Source organism: Trachurus trachurus (assembly GCF_905171665.1).
Source record: "Trachurus trachurus genome assembly, chromosome: 1".
Lineage (NCBI taxonomy): Eukaryota > Metazoa > Chordata > Actinopteri > Carangiformes > Carangidae > Trachurus > Trachurus trachurus.
Window position 1 is genome coordinate 30,655,442 of NC_139891.1, and position 20,020 is coordinate 30,675,461.

At 41.4% G+C, this 20,020-nt stretch overlaps 1 protein-coding gene across 1 annotated transcript in view; it reads right to left on the reverse strand.

The window, feature by feature from the left end:
* Nucleotides 1–5,697: 5,697 nt before the first annotated feature.
* Nucleotides 5,698–20,020, reverse strand: part of tab1 (TGF-beta activated kinase 1/MAP3K7 binding protein 1) — a 28,070-nt gene continuing 13,747 nt past the window's right edge. The window contains exons 6-11 of the mRNA XM_083969560.1: nucleotides 18,196–18,312; nucleotides 16,173–16,284; nucleotides 13,965–14,109; nucleotides 12,117–12,330; nucleotides 9,146–9,299; nucleotides 5,698–6,091 (exon numbers count right to left, since the gene is read on the reverse strand). Of these exons, the coding sequence (XP_083825686.1) occupies nucleotides 5,866–6,091; nucleotides 9,146–9,299; nucleotides 12,117–12,330; nucleotides 13,965–14,109; nucleotides 16,173–16,284; nucleotides 18,196–18,312 (968 nt within the window). The 3' untranslated portion in view covers nucleotides 5,698–5,865. The remainder of the gene's footprint in view (nucleotides 6,092–9,145; nucleotides 9,300–12,116; nucleotides 12,331–13,964; nucleotides 14,110–16,172; nucleotides 16,285–18,195; nucleotides 18,313–20,020) is intronic.

Here is a 20,020-nt window from a genome sequence, read left to right on the forward strand (position 1 = left end):
GTGTGGTTTTGCAACAGCCACCGAGCCGTGCGTTACGTGAATAATGTACATTTGTCTTTTTTTTTCTTTCTTTCTTTTGGTTAAGTGTCGCTTTGCATATGCACTTTGTGAATTGAGACTGAAGCCTTGTTATTTATATATAAAACATTTTTTAAAGTATTGAATCTTGAGGCCTGGCGCCAAGCCCAGGGGCTGTCAACATCCACAAGGCCACACTGCCCCGAGACCATCCATCATAACAACACAGGAGGCCATCCTCAGTACACAGAGCGTTTCTAGAATACACTTCACTACAGCATAAGACGCTACTGTTTATCTAATATACTCGCCCAACAGCAGATCCACCTCATACAGCACAATACGTATTTTTATATTAGAGAAGGAGATTATTAAAGAGTCTGTAGGACTTTCCTAAAAAATAAAATATGGACTTCTACAAAAACAATTCTGCTCGCTCATCATCTACGTGCTTCAACGCATGTGTGGTGGTGACTGTGTCTGCAGAGCAGTATACATGAAAACATTTTGGGAGTCAAGGGGTGTCGTTTAGCTCAGTGGGTAGAGCAGGCGCACCATATGCAAAGGCTATAGTCCTCGCTGCAGCCAGCCCTGTATTGAATCCTGACTCAGGTGGCCCTTTGCTGCATGTCATTCCCCCAAAATCCTATATGCAGGTGTATTTTAGTTCATTTTAATAATCACAACGTCCTCTTTTTGGAAATGTCACCAAGCTTTCCTCAACTCACATGAACGTTAACAACCTTTTCTCCATACCATTCTGAAGTTCACATTGACTGAAATATTATGATTATTATTATTATCATATATATTATCATTATATTCTCCCAGAAGAGCAGATTCAGTGTCTTTCCTGAGTTGAAAACACAATAATTTATTAATTTCAACTTAAACTTATCAAATTTTTAAACTATAAAAAGTAAAAAAGCTCTTTGCTTGTTTCATTTGCCTCCCATTTCCTCTCTCGACTATACTATCAATTAAAGGCGAAAAAGCCCAAAAATACACTTTAAAATAAGAAAAAAGAAAAATTTGGGGAGTCAAACGATGGAATAATCTTAGTAATGAGTTTAAACAGCCTTAAAATGTAAAATAATTAAGGATTAGAAGTTAGAAATTTTTTTTTATGTGTTGCTGATATTCTGGGTTTTCTTATGGATTGTTCAGGAGAGGCAAAAATAAGCCTTGGGCTTTAGCCTATTTCATTTTTTATAACTCTGTGAGTTTTATTGTGTGAAATGAATGAGTGTCATTATGCATGATGACATGATGTTGTTGGTTGTTTATCCACACATATGGTAGACTTTAGTTATTTATATTGTATGTGACTGAAATGAACCAAAACTAAAACAATCACAGCATACACAGACTAGCATGCAGTTCTTGATGCAACAGTTAAAGGACTAACTTTCACATATGCGCGTACAGTATGTAGCCAAACAAAGACTACAGGCCGACTGCAGCTCGGTTCGACCTCCCATCGTTCACCTCCAACTTTTTATTTGCCTCCATTTTCTACAAGGAGCAATAAAAGTTAATTGAACCCACTTTTCAAGAATTGGGTCATGGCCTAAGTGGGAGGAAAACACCAATTACCCCTAATATGAGCAATTAACAACGTGGCCCGTGTCAGCTTTGATACTACACAGCTCTCGCACAGCTCCGACTGCCGATTGGAGAGTTTAATGTGAAATGATTTTTCTTCCACTTAGTTTTTTTTTTTTTTTAATGTGTGTTTCTAATCACTACCCCGATAAAGCCAATTAGGGTTTTTGCAACAGTGTGAAGTTAATTTAGGGAATGAAATTATCTGGCAAATTCCATGAGGAAGGAAATTTGGAAAGAGAAGTGGGTATGATGTTGACTGGCTGCAGTGGGGTTCATTAAAAGTAATACAGTTTTAATAGAAATATCTTTTTTTATTCCCATAGATGAACAAATGAGCCAAAAGCAGCGCAATGCAATGTGATGTTGAAAGTCTAGCAGCTGGAACTCATTCAGCTATTTTTGTCAGGCTCAGATATTGCACCATGCACTTACACACTTCATTTTTATGTATTTATCATTGGTAGTGTGAATAGAAGTGTGTGAGCCTGGGGAACAGGAACTCACTTTGAATGGGAGAATTTGATACGACAGGTGTAGGGGAAGCAGAAACTAGAAAACTTCCATCAGAACTCACCGGTGTCTGAAATACAAAGACCATCAAAAGAAAAAAAAAAAGACTTGGTGACTTTGAAAAACTTGAAATATTTTTCAAAGTATCAAAATATTGGCACCCCTGCATTTTTTTTTTCAGATAATGCCCCCATTTTCCCCTTAAAATTGTTGCAACAACAAATGTTTTGGTTTTCAGAAGTGTATTTCTTTGCTTTGTAATGGAACAAAAAAAAAAAAACTGAGGGAAAAAAGTGAAATCTGACATTTTACACACAGAACGCCTAAAATGAACTGGTCTAAATTATTGATTCCTAGTATACTGCCAGCACCTGTTGACTGTCACAAGGGAGTTGAAATACAAATTAAAGGAGCATCACATGCTTTTGAAAAGGTGCCAATCATTTTTACTCTACATGTATATTATTCCCCCTTGATATTGTGTGACATTATGACGGTTGTTCACCTGATGATTCTTTTATGTGATATCTAAAGATGTGTCAGAGTATAAAACATTTTTTTATGCATTGCAGGTGGTTTACCTGGGAAGAAAATTGGTATTGGAATCAATGTTATGTAAAATAAATTTTTTCTGCCTTTGTATAAATGTGTTGTGTGTATATATATTGTGTGAACACCTGCATGTAGTTTTTCCTTGTACTTTATTTTCTGCACCATTGACCCGTCAGGTGACCCCAGTGTCTGTGTATATAGTATATAATATATACACTGCCCCTCCAAAAAAAGACTACATAACAATATTTTGTTGGACCGCCTTTAGCTTTGGTTACCGCACTTATTTGCTGTGGCATCATTTCAATAAACTTCTGCAATGTCACAACATTTATTTCCATCCAGAATTTCATTTATTTTTCAAAGATTCTTAATGGGGTTCAGGTCTGGACTCTGTGGTCACAATGGACCACATTTCTTCCTTGAAGATGATGGTTCCTCAATATCCTTCCAGTTTTTAATAATGTGTTGGACGGTTCTTAACCCAATTTTAGTCTCAGAAATCTCCTTAGATGTTTAATTTGCTTGATGCCAATAATTTGACCCTTCTGAACCAGATTAACATCTTTTCCACAACCACAAGATGTGTCTTCTAACACGGTTGTTTAAGAAATGAGACTGCATCAGTTAGGGTTAGATAAGTTGTTGCCAGCTGAAACATAATCATCCATGCAGTAATGATCCAATGGGAGGCTCTGACCTTTTAGTTTAGTTAAATCCAAGTGGTGACTTTTTTTTATATATATATATGGAGGTGTGCCTCCTATCTGGTTGATGTCTGATGAAGAGCAGGTGCCTGAAACGTCTCATACATGGTGGTGGTGATAGACTATTAAACGCAGCCGTAGCAGCAGTTCCTGGTGTGTGGCCTTTGTTTGATTTCTGCTGTGGTGGTTCTGAAACCACGGCGGCGCATCAGATAGAAAAACCAAAGAGTGACGGCTCAGCTCGACTTTGACGGATGGCTCTATTTGCTCCAACAATCGCTCGGCTCCTCCTGCGGACCCTCCACGCCCGCGCCCCCCCCCCAACCCCACATGATGGTCGATTATATTTTTTACTTGACTGCGTTATGAACACAATCTGCTGGCGTTCGAGCCTCCGTTCTCCACCATCCATCATCGGCCTGCTGCCGAGGTGTCAGAGGAATCCTCCTCCATCCCTCTTCCTTGTCATGTTGAGAGGAGCCAGCAGGACTCAGGGTCAAGGACCGGACGCTGCAGCCACGGCGCTCCTCACCGTCTCCTCATTATACACACAGCAGCTCAGCTCGTCCTGCTGATCTCTTGTTGCTGATGCCTGAAAACCTTCAGATTCAAATTTGGAGCTGTCAGAAAGAGACTCATCATGTGGCTTCATGACAAGTGAACTTTTGTGTTTTGTGTATTTCAACATTCAAATTTAGAGTTTAGCTTCCAAGTGAAATCTTGAAACTGTATATTTTGAAATATACATGGACAGCTTGATCACAATGGACATCATTCATAGACGATTTAGTTTTTACTTCTTCACTTTGACGGCAAATTTGCATTTTTTGACGTCTATTCAAAGACTTTTAGTGTTTATCCTTCAAGGATGCTGTCATTTTTACTGTAGTTGTCATTCAAAGAGTTTGTATTGTCTAAGTGCTTCTGTATTTCCTAGTTTCTACGTCCAACTAAAGAACAACGCAGGAGATCACGACCTGTTCGCTGGTTGAATTAATTAACTAGAGGTGTTCAGTATGTGTTTCCAAAATAAAACTGACTGCGCCTCCTCTCCCTGTCCAGACATCAAGCTGAAACATTTCAGTCAAGACACGATCAAAGTCTGTCAGCGTTAAAATGAACAGATGCCCACAGAGTCAATATTCAATCATTCAGATGATATATATTTAGTTACAATTAAAAAAAGTTCTTTCATCCATTCATTCCACTTTAAGGCCTTACAGTACATCATTTTTCTCAGCTCCGCAAACTCTCAGGTCTACGAGATCCCCGTTTGCAGATAACGTGTTTGTTTTGTTTTTCTTTTACAGCTGATGGAACAAAACGGCTACAAGCTGGATTACATTATTTTCACCATCACTTACAACCGGTGTCGCTAACGGAAGAGCACGGATCGTTGAGTGGTGTGACATGACACTGTTTCCTTCAGCACTGGCTTCACAGTTCTTTGATAACAAGACCTTGAATTGAACCCCCCTCCCTGACCCCTCATGCACCTTTAGGTCACTTAAAGGGATACGCTAACATTTTTTTTTTTCGTGTCTTGCCTCAGTCCCGAGTCCATGACAAGCAGATAGACACCATCCTTTCAACTGTGCATGCAGTAACAAGGGAGATACGGGCAGAGCTGGCGCACCGCTAATTAGCTTAGCTCAAACGCTGGAAGTGTATAGGTAGTGTTAGCCTGCCTCCTACCCAAGCCGAAATCAGCAGTCAGAAGCTGATTTCATTTTAGCTCTAAACTCTGTAAATATATCACTTTATCAACATTTCAAACATGTTTAGGCGAGAAAGTAGCCGTTTAGATCAGCAATGTGTCGTTAATTTGTCTAAATACCAGCTGTTTACAATTTTGTTCGGACGAATTCAGCGCTACTCAAGCTAACCGTTGTGACCAACGCACTTCCGGTTACTTTCACAAAATAAAACACCCGTTGAATTTGTGCTTTTACTTTGAAATAGGAAGCTAACCTACCTGTGATGTAGCTAGCTTGAACCAAAATAAACCGTCTTTGCTTGAACCCTCCGTTTTGACCGATCTCGTCCCGTTACCGGCATTTGACCGCTCAAGATGCTTTACCTTACTGGCGAGTTTTGTCAGCTCTGAGACGAAGATCGGCCCGCCGGTTTCCGTTTAGAGTTGCTGAAGAGTGTCTCTGACGACTTTAGGTGGAGGCAGGCTAACACTACCTATACACTTCCAGCGTTTGAGCTAAGCTAATTTCGGGCGATACGGGCTCTATCTCCCTTGTTACTGCACGCACAGTCGAAAGGATGGTGTCTATCTGCTTGTCATGGACTCGGGAGTGAGGCAAGACACGAAAAAAAAAATGTTCGCGCATACCTTTAATTTTTAAAGTTTATGATACATTAATAGCATTTCATGGGTCAGCCCAACCACCTTTTAAAAATCTCCCTCCCTCCCTCCACAATCCATGCATCCTCCTCCTCCTCCTCCTCCTCCTCCTGGTCACTGTGGTCCCAGTCCTCCCTGGGTGCTCTGGCCGTCGCTGTGGTCGCTCCCCCACAGGCGGTAAAACTGACTGAAGTCCACGTAGGGCGGGACGCGGCCCGTCTCGTCGGGCTGCGCCGCCTGACTGCCCCGCTGGCGGAACAGGCTGCCGTCGCCCGAGCTGGAGCTGGAGCTCTGCGTCTGGGTGTTGGTGGACTGGAGCGTGGCCGTCGGGCTCTGGCTGCTGGGGAGGGAGGAGGAGGAGGAGGAGGAGGACGGGGGGGAGGAGGAGGAGGAGGAGGAGACGGGGATGAGGGTCGGGATGGAAGTGGGTGCGTAAGGGGGGAGGAAGGCGTCCATGTCGGGGGTGGACAGACACAGGAGAGAGGTGGAGACGTGGAGGGGACGGGTGGGGGGAGGGGGAGGAGGGGGGTTGGTGGTGGAGAGGGAGAAGAGGGAGGTGGAGAGGGGGAGTGGCGAGAGAGAGGAAAAAGGGAGTTCAATTATGGGCTGCAGGATGTCGACGACGGAGGTCTGGCAGGTGGAGGGGCGGAACGTGCTGAAGAAGGAGGATCGGCGATAAACAAAACAAAAAAAAACAAGGAAGAGGCGAGGACGGAGAGGAGGAGGGGGGAGAAGGGGGGAGAAGGGGGCGTTGGCAAGTCGGGGACCATGAGGAAGAGAAATATAATATAGATGTGAGTCAGTTAGACAGTGAGTGAGTGACAGACAGGAACAGTCTGGCGTGGAGACAGGGAGAGGAATCCTCGCTGCCGCCGCCGCCGCTGAGAGAGGAAGTGAAGCGTTCACACGTTTCTATCATGTTACACACCAAGCAGGAGACCAGTCGGACAAAACAGACACAAGGATGCTGAGCAAATTAGTAATCATGCTAAGTTCGTCTTATTTAAATGTATCCTAGTCAACCTTTAAAGGGATAGTTCAACATTTTGGCAAACTGGCCCATTGCCATAATCCCTATGGTTTTAGCAGTAGGTTCGTTACCTTTAATTGTCGGTGCAAGCTATTTTTAGAACGGCGGAGCAGAGCCGTGAGCTGCTCAGAGCTACGCTACGGAGGCTAATGGGATTTCTTGGTTTCCCTCATCAAATACACAATCCAACAACTCCAAAACGCTCTGGTGGACAAGTTGTGACCTGCACATTCACCACGCTATGAGATAATAACAGAACGTTACCAGACAGAGTTGTTTTAGAGGCAACATGCAGAGATTGCTTGCTGAAAAACTGCCTCCGACGGAATAGCGCATCAGCGGTTTTGCATGAATTTACCTCGAAAACAAATGATTGATGTCATTGCACACTGTCTCTTAAGGAACTACAAATAAACTAGAACAAAACTAATATCTGTTCAAATGGTGCGAAAGTGAAGACAAGGACAGGATGATTCAGGATAATGTCCTGACTGAGAGAAATCACAGTTTTTCCTGTTACCTTCATTCAAACGGGGCCATTATTTGTTTTTGGTTCATGTACAGTTATTCACAGGAAACCAGAAAGTCACTGGGAGTAAATCATCCCAAACACAACCAACCTGGACACTTGTCACTTCCTGGTGGTGAAAATTCACTTAGCAACAGTACAACTCCAACAACGGCCACTTCACTGCTTCAGGAAACCTGTCTGTCTATCTCTCTGAACATTGTACAACCTGTCTTTGTAAATGTCCTGAGGGAACTTTTTTTTATTTTCTAAAGAGACAATTTAGTTTGTGTGAATCTGTGTGATGCTTCAGCACCATGGACAGAGTCATGGTTTTATCGGTGCACAGCGCAATGAGAGGGAAGGAGGCGGCAGGTGGACAGGATGCTGACATTATGAATTTAAAAGGAAATGTCAGTCAAAGTGGCAGGTGTCTTTAACATAAAAAATGCAAACTATAACATAATTACATATAATAAATTATTTAACCTAACATAGAGTCAGGTAAATTAGTCTTTCTCCCAATGCAAACAGTTGCAATGAAAGCAGGTCTGGACTAAGGATGCACCGAGCCAATTATAAGATCGGATATCGGTCCAGATATTGACTGAATAGCTGGATTGGGTATCGGATAATGGGGCCGATCCATGATCTATTCAAGACGCGCAATACTGTATATCACATGTCGGCAGCACGCGTAGCAACAAACACAGAGCAACAACGTGTTACCCAGTTAGGAAAAGTAATGTATAAGTCAAGCCCTGATGCCTTCACTGTCTTCCACACAGCAACGTACACAGTTTATCATTTCAACAGTGGTATCGGATCGGTGTCGGGTATCGGTCAGGTATCAGGTATCGGCATTGGGACTGAAACAGCTGGATTAGTGCATCCCTCATCTGGACATATAATTCATCATTCATCAAGACCGTGCTCAAAACTCACCTCTTTAAAGCTTTTAATGTCTAAGTTTGTCTGTTTTATTGCTGTTTTTGAATTTTATTTTATTCTGACTTCGCTCTGTTTTATGATTTTCAAAAGTGTAAAGTGTCTTTGAGCATTTGTAAAAGAGCTTACGAATAAAATGTATTATTTTTATTATAATAATCACTGTCATCTCATCGCATCATGCTGTAGCGAGCCTTTTATAAGTTGCTCTACTACGACGCTATGCTCTGACATGTTGCACAGGTTGTGTTAAAAACCTTGTTGTTGCCACCAGCTGTCCAACAATCTGTAAAGTCATTACTACCTTGAAAAAAGCACACATGAGTTCCTGTGTGATCACCAGGATGTTATTTATGTATAGGCTATACTTACACTGCTGTATTTGCTACGCAGCGTATTCTCATGGGAATGTTCAACACTGTAATATCTGTGCAGCTGTACTTGATCAATCTTCTTATTATATAGTCGACTGTGAAGAAAAACCCCGGTCCTGAGACTCTGAGCGCACGGAGGAAACAGTGGGGAGGTGAAAACTGTGCTCACACATCAATAAGCGTAGCAGCGGCGGGACACGGGGGAGCCAAAATCAAGCTTATACCTAAAACAAATATAACGAGGGAGGGATGAAGGAGTGAAAATAAATAAACTCAGCAGTAGGGAGGGAAGTGCCGAGTCGGAGAAAACACGCAGACAACGCTCATCTAAAGACATATAGAGCAGGAAGCGCCGGAGACGACGGGGTGAGGAGGAAAATGGCACAACAACAAATATGAGGCAAAACAAAAAATAAAAAACGGCGGGAGAGGATAGCAAGCAAGGGGGAAAAAAAACATCTAAAGGAGTAGAAATCAAGCTTACCCCCTAGCGAACAAAGGGACTGGACAGGACAGGAGACAAAGCGAGCTTACCCAGGCGTGGGGGTGCCTTCCTCCAGGGTGGAGGCGGTGTTGGTGCCGTTGGTGAGCGTGCTCTGGGACGGCATGACCAGGGAGAGGGTGACGCTGGTCTTACTGGTGCTCTGGCTGTTGGAGTAGGGCACCGACACCGGGTAGATACGACCGCCTGGGAGGAGACAAGAGAGGAGGAAAACAAACAGATCAAACCCCTGCTGTCGTTGTCAGTTGTTTTCATTTCATTTTTTGATTTATTCCATTCATGGTTTACATACAACTTCACACGGTTGCACATATTTACATAATGTACACATAGTCACCATAAATGAAAAGGAGCAGAAGAGGATGAAGAAAAACTTATACTGTAGTACCTGCCCCCTTTCTATAGTTATAATTGCATTGGCTTAGTATCAGCTCCAATATTATACACAAAAAAATAAAGATGATGAAACATATAATAATGATTGGACAGAGTGAAGGAAATGTGTTTAATGGAAAAGATGACTTTCTCTCTCAGATCTGGAGGGGCCACCTTTCCCAGGAAATGGGAGAAATTGACTTCTTCTATCAAAACAATGGAGGACGCTAACAAGTAAAGACACTGGAGGACATTAAATACAGGATTATCAACCGAGGAGCCCCCATTCGTTTGTGTTTTTGTTTTAATTCCCTGACAGCTTATTGTCAACTTGTTTTGTCTTAAATTGAAAATACTAAATAAAAAGTATCAAAAAAAGAAATCAACACGTCTGTGGTTTTAACTACAATCATCAAGAAACTCCGACCGGAGACTTAAGTTTCTGCACCTTGTTATTTTGGCTCAATGTGATATTTTTGGCTTCACCTCTAAATTCTTTGATGTGGTTTTCTAAAGGCTGGCAGCTCAGGCCGGGATAAACCTTGGTATTATATTAAGATTTCTTTTGAAGTGCAGCTTTTTCCAGCGTAGAACTCATTTCTATCCACGAGGAACCGAGCCAAAAGATAATACGCCGCTAACGTGAATTTTGCATTTCCTAAACTTCAAGATGTTTCTGATTCCAATCCAATCTGAAGCTTATATTTGCCTAAATGCTGATTAAACATCTGACAAATTGAAGTAACAGCTGTAGATATTAGACTTGGCACACAGACGGTGTTTGAAGTTTCTTCTTCTCCTGCTTATGATTCTCACATCCTGACATCTAACACAAGTTCCAGAAGTTTATCTATGTAAAACATTTTTTTAAAACTAATTATTATTATTTCCTTTAATTCCTAGATGAAGGTGGAATGAATGGTTTCCAACATGGGAAGGTTTAAAGTTCAGGTGTTAAATTTCCACTCTTCATTTAGGCCTGTCCACAGTCAGACTGGCCTGTTCAAACTGCCAATAACCAGTTTGATTGCCTCTTGGCGATCAGTGGGTTGGTGGGTATTAATGTGAAGCTAGGGCAAATTAAATCTAAAGGGATAGTTCAACATTTTGCTAAATTGGCCCATTGCCATAATCCCTATAGTTTTAGCAGTAGGTTCGTTACCTTTAATTGTCGGTGAAGCTATTTTTAGAACGGCGGAACAGAGCCGTGAGCTGCTCAGAGCTACGCTACGGAGGCTAATGGGATTTCTTGGTTTTAACTCATCAAACACATCAAATACACAATCCAACAACTCCAAAACGCTCTGGTGGACAAGTTGTGACCTGCACATTCACCACGCTATGAGATAATAACAGAATGTTATTATGGTCCAATTTGCCAAAAATGTGGAACTATCCCTTTAACATCAACTGATCTATCTATCTATCTATCTATCTATCTATCTATCTATCTATCTATCTATCTATCTATCTATCTATCTATCTATCTATCTATCTATCTGCCCCAGTTTCATCTTGAAGAACGGCTCTTAAAGGAATAGTGCAACATTTATGGAGGGGAAATAAAAGGATCCTTTTCTTGCCTGGAGGGGAGTGAGGCAGGCCGACTGCTCCGGTAGCAAACTCACTTTAAAAACACAACAAGTCTGGATGATATGATGATATTTGAAGGAAGATCACACAGTTTAAAAATAAATTAAGGTAGAGTATGATTCAAATGTATAAACAAGACTAAATTATATGTGATTTTGCTGCATTTACTCGAATGGTAAGTTGGTAACCTACATCTGAAATTGATGTGGTTATTTTTTATTTTTCCTTTCTTTATTGACTACAAGTTTTGGTCAAGAGAAGTTTATAGGGACTGTTCCATTTTTCTCAATATTTTTTGGCAGCATTTGAAAATATTAGTCACTTTAAAGGGTTAAATAAGGATCAAGGCCAGGCATACAGCAACTCCAAAACGCTCTGGTGGACAAGTTGTGACCTGCACATTCACCACGCTATGAGATAATAACAGAATGTTATTATGGTCCAATTTGCCAAAAATGTGGAACTATCCCTTTAACATCAACTGAATACACATGTATACAAATGTATGCAGTGAAGTATATTTACATATTTATATATACAGTATATATTTGCTATATTTACAGCATCTATCTATCGATCGATCTATCTATCTATCGATCTATCTATCTATCTATCTATCTATCTATCTATCTATCTATGACAAACATACCAGTACCCAAGATCTGATTTAAAAGTCTGACAAGTTAAGAATTGAGAAAGACTTTTTGCCAACAGCTCATAAACACATGTGACCTTTGACCCAGAGACATGAGTGGATTTGAAAGAAGCCACACAGTTTATGAAACTCCTGAAATAAAGTACAATCTCTCAACATAGAGAACCCGAGTATGAATAAAACATTTCTCACACCACTTCAAGTCATAAAGTCAAAAACTGGCCTCGGCTGTGTAGAACAGCGCCGACGTCTGTCCCTGGATTTGGCTGCATGTGTGTGTGTGTGTGTGTGTGTGTGTGTGTGTGTGTGTGTGTGTGTGTGTGTGTGTGTGTGTGTGTGTGTGTGAAATGCGAACTAATCCCAGAATGCCCTTCTCCTACCCTGTGTGGGCGTGAGCGCCGAGTCGGCCAGCGGCATGTTGAGCGTTCGGATGAGCAGGGTCATGTCCTCGTGGCGAGAGCAGTAGGTGGCCCTCTGACGGCCGGACACGTAGACGTCGTGGTGCAGCCGCTTCACGCGCTCCACCACCGCCTGAGCCGCGGCCTCCAGGACGCTCTGCTGGGCCAGCTCCGCCGCTACCATGGCAACGATTTCCTGCAGCGACACAGCAGAGGAGGCCGGGAGTCAGAGAAACGGCTTTATTTTGTCTGTCTGTATCTATCTATCTATCTGTCTGTCTGTCCATCTATCCATCCATCCATCCATCCATCCATCTATCTATCTATCTATCTATCTATCTATCTATCTATCTATCTATCTATCTATCTATCTATCTATCTATCTATCTATCTATCTATCTATCTATCCGTCTATCCGTCTATCTATCTATCTATCTATCTATCTATCTATCTATCTATCTATCTATCTATCTATCTATCTCCCCCCCCTCTGTCTCTTTTTCTTTCTTTATACTGTATCTACCTCTCTGTCTTTTTACTTAATTCTTTCCTTTTTTCTTTCTACCCGTCTCTGTCTCGTTCTTTCTTTCTTTCTACCCCTCTCTCTGTCTTCTTTCTTTCTTTCTTTCTTTCTTTCTTTCTTTCTTTCTTTCTACCCCCTCTGTCTTTTTACTTAATTCTTTCTTTCTTTCTTTCTTTCTTTCTTTCTTTCTTTCTTTCTTTCTTTCTTTCTTTCCCCTCTCTCTGTCTTTTTACTTCATTCTTTCTCTCTTTCTTTATTTCCTTGTTTCTTTCTTTCTTTCTTTCTTTCTTTCTTTCTATCTACCCCCTCTCTCTGTCTTTTTACTTCATTCTTTCTTTCTCTCTTTCTTTCTTTCTTTCTTTCTTTCTTTCTTTCTTTCTTTCTTTCCTTGTTTGTTTGTTTCTTTCTATCTACCCCCTCTCTCTGTCTTTTTACCTCATCCTTTCTTTCTCTTTCTTTCTTTCTTTCTTTCTTTCTTTCTTTCTTTCTTTCTTTCTTTCTTTCTTTCTTTCTTTCTTTCTTTCTTTCTTTCTTTCTTTCCCCTCTCTCTGTCTTTTTACTTCATTCTTTCTCTCTTTCTTTCTTTATTTCCTTGTTTCTTTCTTTCTTTCTTTCTTTCTTTCTTTCTATCTACCCCCTCTCTCTGTCTTTTTACTTCTTTCTTTCTTTCTTTCTACCCCTCTCTGTCTCTTTCTTTCTTCAAACTCTTCCACTGTTACACATGCAGTATTTCGACAGTTTCCTCCTTTTCACCCGTAGAAAGACATTCATCTCTCAGCCTTCAAGTTTTATGTTTCAGCTTTAGCCTTTTTCAACATTGCTTCCGCAGTTTCTTCAGTTAATTCAGCATTGTTTCAACAAGTTCGGCATTTCTTCAGCATTGGCATTCAGCTGCTTTCAGCATTCACACGCATTTCCTGCTGGAAATGCTATCTTTTTCTAGTTGTTGAAAAAGTAATGATGATGAAAACGAGAAGAGAAGACAAGAAGAAGAAGAAGGAGGAAAAGGAAAGACAATATAACTAAAAGTGAGGGGGGAAAAAAGAAAACAGACAACTTGGGCTGAAGAGGAAAACAGAAGAGGCGGGAAAAGTGAGAGGAAGATGAATGTCTGGGTAGGAGGTGATGACAAGAAGCACAGGAAGGAAGGAGGTAAGAAAGAAGAGTGGGTGGGTGGACTTCAAACGAAGGATGAGCAACATTAATGCAGAGATTAAAAAAAAAGAAAAAAGCAAAGAAAGCAGAAAAACAAGTGGAGGGAAAAACGGTTTGAGGAGAGTGAGATAGAGAGAGATGAATGCACGAACCTGATTGGCCTGTTCGGGGCCGTGGGCGGATTCAAGGGCGTTGATCAGACCTTCTGACATGAGCAACAAGAAGCCCGTCACTCCGTCCAGAGACTGGCTGCCATGAATCTCCGGCTCCGAGATGATTGGCCTTGTCTTGGCCGCACTGATGGTGGAGGAAGAAGAGGAGGAGGAGGAGGAAGAGGAGGAGGAGGAGAGAGGTATATGAGGAGATAAATTAATATCAAACACAGAGAGAGAGTGAGAGAGAGAGAGGAAGGCACTGAGACAGAGAGATGTAAGTGCACCTGCTGAAAATACAATAAATCTAGATAATCACATAGATCCAAACAACCGCTTCTACTTTGACTCATCTAACTTCCTGCACTCTCACTCCCTCTTTCTCTCCCTCTTTCTCTCTGATGGCTCTGAAGAGGAGGAAACCCTGCAACGATATTCTGTTACACATTACGTTTGGGATCGTTATTGAAATGAAATGACTCATGGTTAATGTGAGCCTGATTCGCTTTGGCCGGGACGGCAGACAGGAACAGGAAATGAGTTCAGCGGGGGGTTGGGGTGGGGGTGTTGGATCATGGAATTTCAAGAGGTTCAACCGTGGTAGAGAAAGAAAGAGAGAAAGAGAGAAAAAACAAAGTGAGGGCTGGAGCAGAGTCAGATCTGATAACGCGGCCTCCACTGCCCAGGTGCTGCTCTGTACAAACACCGATAAAGAGAAGAAGCAGAAGAAGAAGAAAAAAAAATAAAAATTTTACTTCAAAATATTTCACGAGCTGCCCCAGTTTCACCTTGAAGAACGGCTCTTAAAGGAATAGTGCAACATTTATAGGGGGGGGAAATAAAAGGATCCTTTTCTTGCCTGGAGGGGAGTGAGGCAGACCGACTGCTCCTGTAGCAAACTAACTTTAAAAAAAGTCTAGATGATATGATGATATCTGACAGAAGATCACACAGTTTAAAAATAAATTAAGGCAGAGTATGATTCAAAAGTATAAACAAGACTAAATTATATGTGTTTTTGCTGCATTTACTCGAATGGTAAGTTGGTAACCTACATCTGAAATTGATGTGGTTATTTTTTATTTTTCCTTTATTTATTGACTACAAGTTTTGGTCAAGAGAAGTCTATAGGGACTTTTCCATTTTTCTCAATATTTTTTGGCAGCATTTGAAAATATTAGTCACTTTAAAGGGTTAAATAAGGATCAAGGGCAGGCATACAGTATATAAGATTAACTTCAACCTAATCTTTTTCGATCTACTAAAAATCTGAAATCCTGAAATGTTATGTCTGACATGTGCACATGATCAAAAATAAACTTTCTTTCTTCTCGATACCTCTGATCGTTCATGACAACAAGTCAGACAGAGAAGGAAAAGACAAAAAGACACCAAGACAATATAACTTAAAAAGTAGACCAACAAAGGGCCGACCAATTAAAAAAGAAAACAGAAAAACTATAAATAGGATTGATCATTTGGAATTTGACTGCAACTTTAAAGGGGACATATTATGGAAATATCACTTTTTGAAGGCTCTTTAACATATACTTGGGTGTTTGTCTTGCCTTCCAGCCCCCAAAATGTGCAAATTGACAAAAAAAATCTATAATTTTCAGGCTCCCTAGGTTAAAATCCATGTGGTTTTATGAGCTGTTCCCTCAGTTGTCTGACAGTGATGAAACTAGGATTCAAATTTGCATAACCCCACCCCTACCTGTGAGTACCAGTAGAAGGGGCGGGGCAAGCAGTGGCTCATTTGCATTTAAAGGGACAGGCTCTGAAACCAGCCGTTCTGAACAGGGCTGTTTTGAGAGGATGAAAAGAGCTGTGATGTTTGATCCTTGAGGTATTTTGACCAAAGCATGTCACAGACATGTCTTTAAGACACCTGGGAACTATTTTAATTTGTGGAAAGGGGGCATCATATGTCTCCTTTAATGCTGTTTATTTAGCATTAAAGTTTGGAGCTGACAAGAGAGGGGAGAAAAAAGAGAGCGAGACGATGCCGTGATATGACGACCCCGCCCCCGCTGAGGAGAGATGTAACTGTGTAGTGGAAAGGGGTGCAAAGTAATAGTAACTGGTAGATTATTACTGTGTGTCTGTCCCAATACTTAAGCAGTGGTGCTAATAATTTAGTTTAGAAAAAATCCATGTATCTTAACCCTGTAACCCTGAAACTACTACTACTACTGAAGAGTTCACCTGAGCAGGTCGATTTCATTGTGGTTGAATTTGACCCGGTAGTCTCCGAGCCTCCTGGTGCTGCTCTGTCCCGCTATCTGTCCCGCCTGCCTCACACGGGCCGAGTCCACACCTGAGAGAGGAGAGAGAGCAAGAAGACGAGAAGAGCGATGAGGAGAAGCTGGGGGTGGTTGGTGGCGCATTTTTGTGTTTGAGAGGTGGTGGTTGGAGGAGGGGGGGGAAGAGGGGTCACCTTCAGCTGGGTTAATGGAATGACTGCCATTTCATTTAAATCATTCAGAGGAGGGGCCGGGACAGCAGAATAATTATGAGAGTCCCGACTGGCAGAGACAGAGAGAGACGGAGCAGCGCCTCATCATCTAAATGGCGTGGCGGCGGGAGCTGCTGGGAAACTGTGCCGTTAAGTTAATGTAAAAGTCCCTCTGATATTTATTGCAGGTGCCACGCGGCAGCCAACGCTTCTCCTGCAGGAGCCAATCACAGTGCACGTATGTGTTTTCTGTTTCCATACACATGTAAGGCTCGTTGCGGGCCCATTAGCCCGGCTGCCCGCCCTCAACGGACGACTCCCAGCGTGTCTCTGTGCCAGCTATAGTCTGCTGCCTAATGACTGAGGCTCTGTTGAACTGAATCTGCCGCTGTGCAGTGAAAAGGCGACAGATCATCTGACGTCTGTCTGCAGCAGCACAACCACAAACACTACTCTGCTTCTTCTTCAGTCAGATTCACAGTTATCAAAGTGTGTGTGTGTTCATACATAGTAAATTCTCAAATAGACGCTGGTCTCTTGTAGGGCTGTCCATCTTCCCCCCAAATCAGACTCGAATTTCTAACGCTTCTTATGTTAAATATTCAAATTATAGTCAAATTTTTAATGTGTTTTATTTTATTTAGTTTTTTAAACTCATTATATCCACCTCTACCAGCTTATTATTACGTCCTGAGTCCACTAAAGGGCATTCCAACCAAATAAGTTATGTAACATTTGCAACACACTTAAGTTTTACCAACTCAATATAAAACTTAAAGAAGGGAAATCGAAATATTATAAGTAGAGGTGCAACGGATCACAGTTGGTCCATGATCGGCACATAAGTGGTCCACGGATCGATCAATAAAAAGAAAAAAGAAGGTGCGTGTAGTGGGAACATGTAGGTGCAGCCAGATAAAAGGGCAATTAAAAAAACTCTGCTTGTAAATTTGAAGATGCAGCTTTACATCGCACACAAAAACAACAAAATAGTTTGTTTTATCAACAGGTTTACTTCCCAGAAACAAGACGCTCTTTAACGGGCCCCCCAGAAAAGATATTGACACTGATCGTTGTCACATGGTTTTTAGTGCGGTATTTGGTCCAGAGTGAAGAAAGTATGTGTGAACGCAAAGGGACCAAGCTGGAAAATTAATGTATCGATTTTCACATCTGGGAAAAAGTTCAGACCCGACGCAGCCGGACTCACGAGCATGAAGTCCATGGTCCAACCCGACCAAGTTATATGTTTGTGACCCAAACCCGGCGCGTCCGGTCGAGACTCGAGTTGTTTGGGCCGGTCCGTTGAGAACTCCCACTGACCCAAGGAAAGAGCCAGAGCCTTTATACAGTCTATGACCAGAGCAGCATTCATTTAGAAGTTTAATCTGTGCTGATTCACCCCTGTACGGGACAGTAAGTAAGTAAGTAAATATAGTATAGATGTACAGTATAGATGTCCTCACCTGTCAAATACACTATGTTCTGTCTGTCTAGTCGCATCACTGTTAGGAGATATATGAACGTCACGTCACGTCACGAGATATATGAACAACGTTTTTTCTGGTGGGACTTTCCGGTGTAATATTATAACAATAAATTATAAAATGCACTTTTAAAAATAAAATGACCTCTCAAAGTTCAGACTTTCAACTTAGATATCCAAACATGTAGATGAAAACAGAGACAGAGGTTTTTTCAACAGGAAATTCAAACCAAACTAACTGTGGTAATTAAACCTGTTTGTCTCATTTAGCCGTGTCCGTGTCTTACCCAGAGCGGCCAGCCTCTGCAGCTCGTCCTCGTTGTCGGTGCTGTGCGGTCGGCCGATCTGCAGGACCTGGTTCTGTCCGTCGCTGCTGGACTTACACAGCAGAGCCCTGTTGGTCCCTAGAACCGGAGAGAGAGGAAAGAAAATATCATGTTGAGATTAGAACGAGTACTGTAATTCACCAGGGTATTAGAAACACAACGGCAATCTGTGGTGCAGAAATCTCTATTAATGAAATGCTTGTACAGGTTTACCCATCTTCAGAGGAGATTTATAGGTGTAAAAGATACTATTACAGGATGATCCCAGGTCAAGGTTTTGTGCTTGTATCCAAACAGCCTTTTATTTACCCAAGACACTTGAGTGGAACGCAGTCAAAATCAAGATATAAAAGTGTCTGCTGTGAAAAAGGCTAATTCTAGGGAACACCTTAAATGGAGCGCAGCCATTATCATTAATGACTATGTCTGCACAAAGTGAAGATGTTTGCTCCTCTATAATGTTTTTGGTTTCAGTCTGCAAGGAGCCAGATAAAATCTCATTCAACCTTCATGTCTGTGTTTAGTTTTTAGTTGTACAATATACATTTACATTTACAATATAATATAATATAATATAATATGAAACGGAAAGGTTAAATCCAGCAATCTGTTCATTATACTGTATCACAGTTGTTAACTGTGATATAATGAGTGTATACCACAGCTCGCTTCTATTCTAAAGCCTTATCACAGCATATCACTCCTCGTCAGGGAAGTATGAATAACAAATAGACTAAATTAGTTGAATTCACATGGTCAAGGTTAACTTTCATCTCCGGGGAGGGTTAACAATGGATGAGTGGATTGAGCCGAGGAAAAGACGACGTGCAGAGAGCTAACGTCCGGAGAGGTGGGACTATTTATTTTTTTCTTACAGTCAGGCTATTTTTTTTTAGATAATGATTGAATAAAAACTACATGAAATCGATTGTGTATTAGCAACACACCACTCCAGTCCGTGGTATATGCTCATTATACCACAGCTAAAAGGGTTTTGGTCCCTCTGCTTCACGTAGGGCCAAAGAACGCCCCTTAGCTGTGGTATAATGAGCATATACCACAGCGTGTCATATAGGCTTCTCCGATTTTTCCCTGTTAAAAGGGTTTCCATGGAGTTTTTCCTCAGTCGATGTGAGGGTCTAAGGACAGAGGATGTTGTTACGATGCCATGTAAAGCCCTTTGAGACAAACTGTTTGTAAAAACGGGCTATACAAATAAAATTGCCTTGCCTTGCCTATGTATTGCTTAAATATAATATAATATAATATAATATAGTTTTATGCAATACGATAAGTTACAATACGATACGTATCTAGATATAATTTAATCAACAACATTTGTCCACTTAATAATTAAAATCTATTGAAATTATATATTTAAAAAAACATTATATGAATTGTAATTTCTTTCTTCTTATGTTTATTTCAACACAAAAACCGTGCTGTCATTGCTCTGAGGTGACTCACACACCCAACCAATCCTCAAGTCAATTAATCACCTAAGATGCTCTGGTCCATTAAAAAAATAAAAATAAAAGAAGAAGCACTACATATGAAATACAGTGAAGCCACTGCCTCAGTCCTGAACTGACCACGGACCAGTGATTCATTGACACGGAGCAGGAGCTTGATGCTTACAACTGTAAGCTCTGAAAACGCCCCGGAGCCGTTTGTGCTGCTAATCTTATCTACGCACAAGGTCAGGAGGAGACCTTGTGCATCTCTGTGCCTCTGTGCAGGCTTCACTCATGTAACTCAGTCTTGCTGTGACAACTTAGTGTTTCCA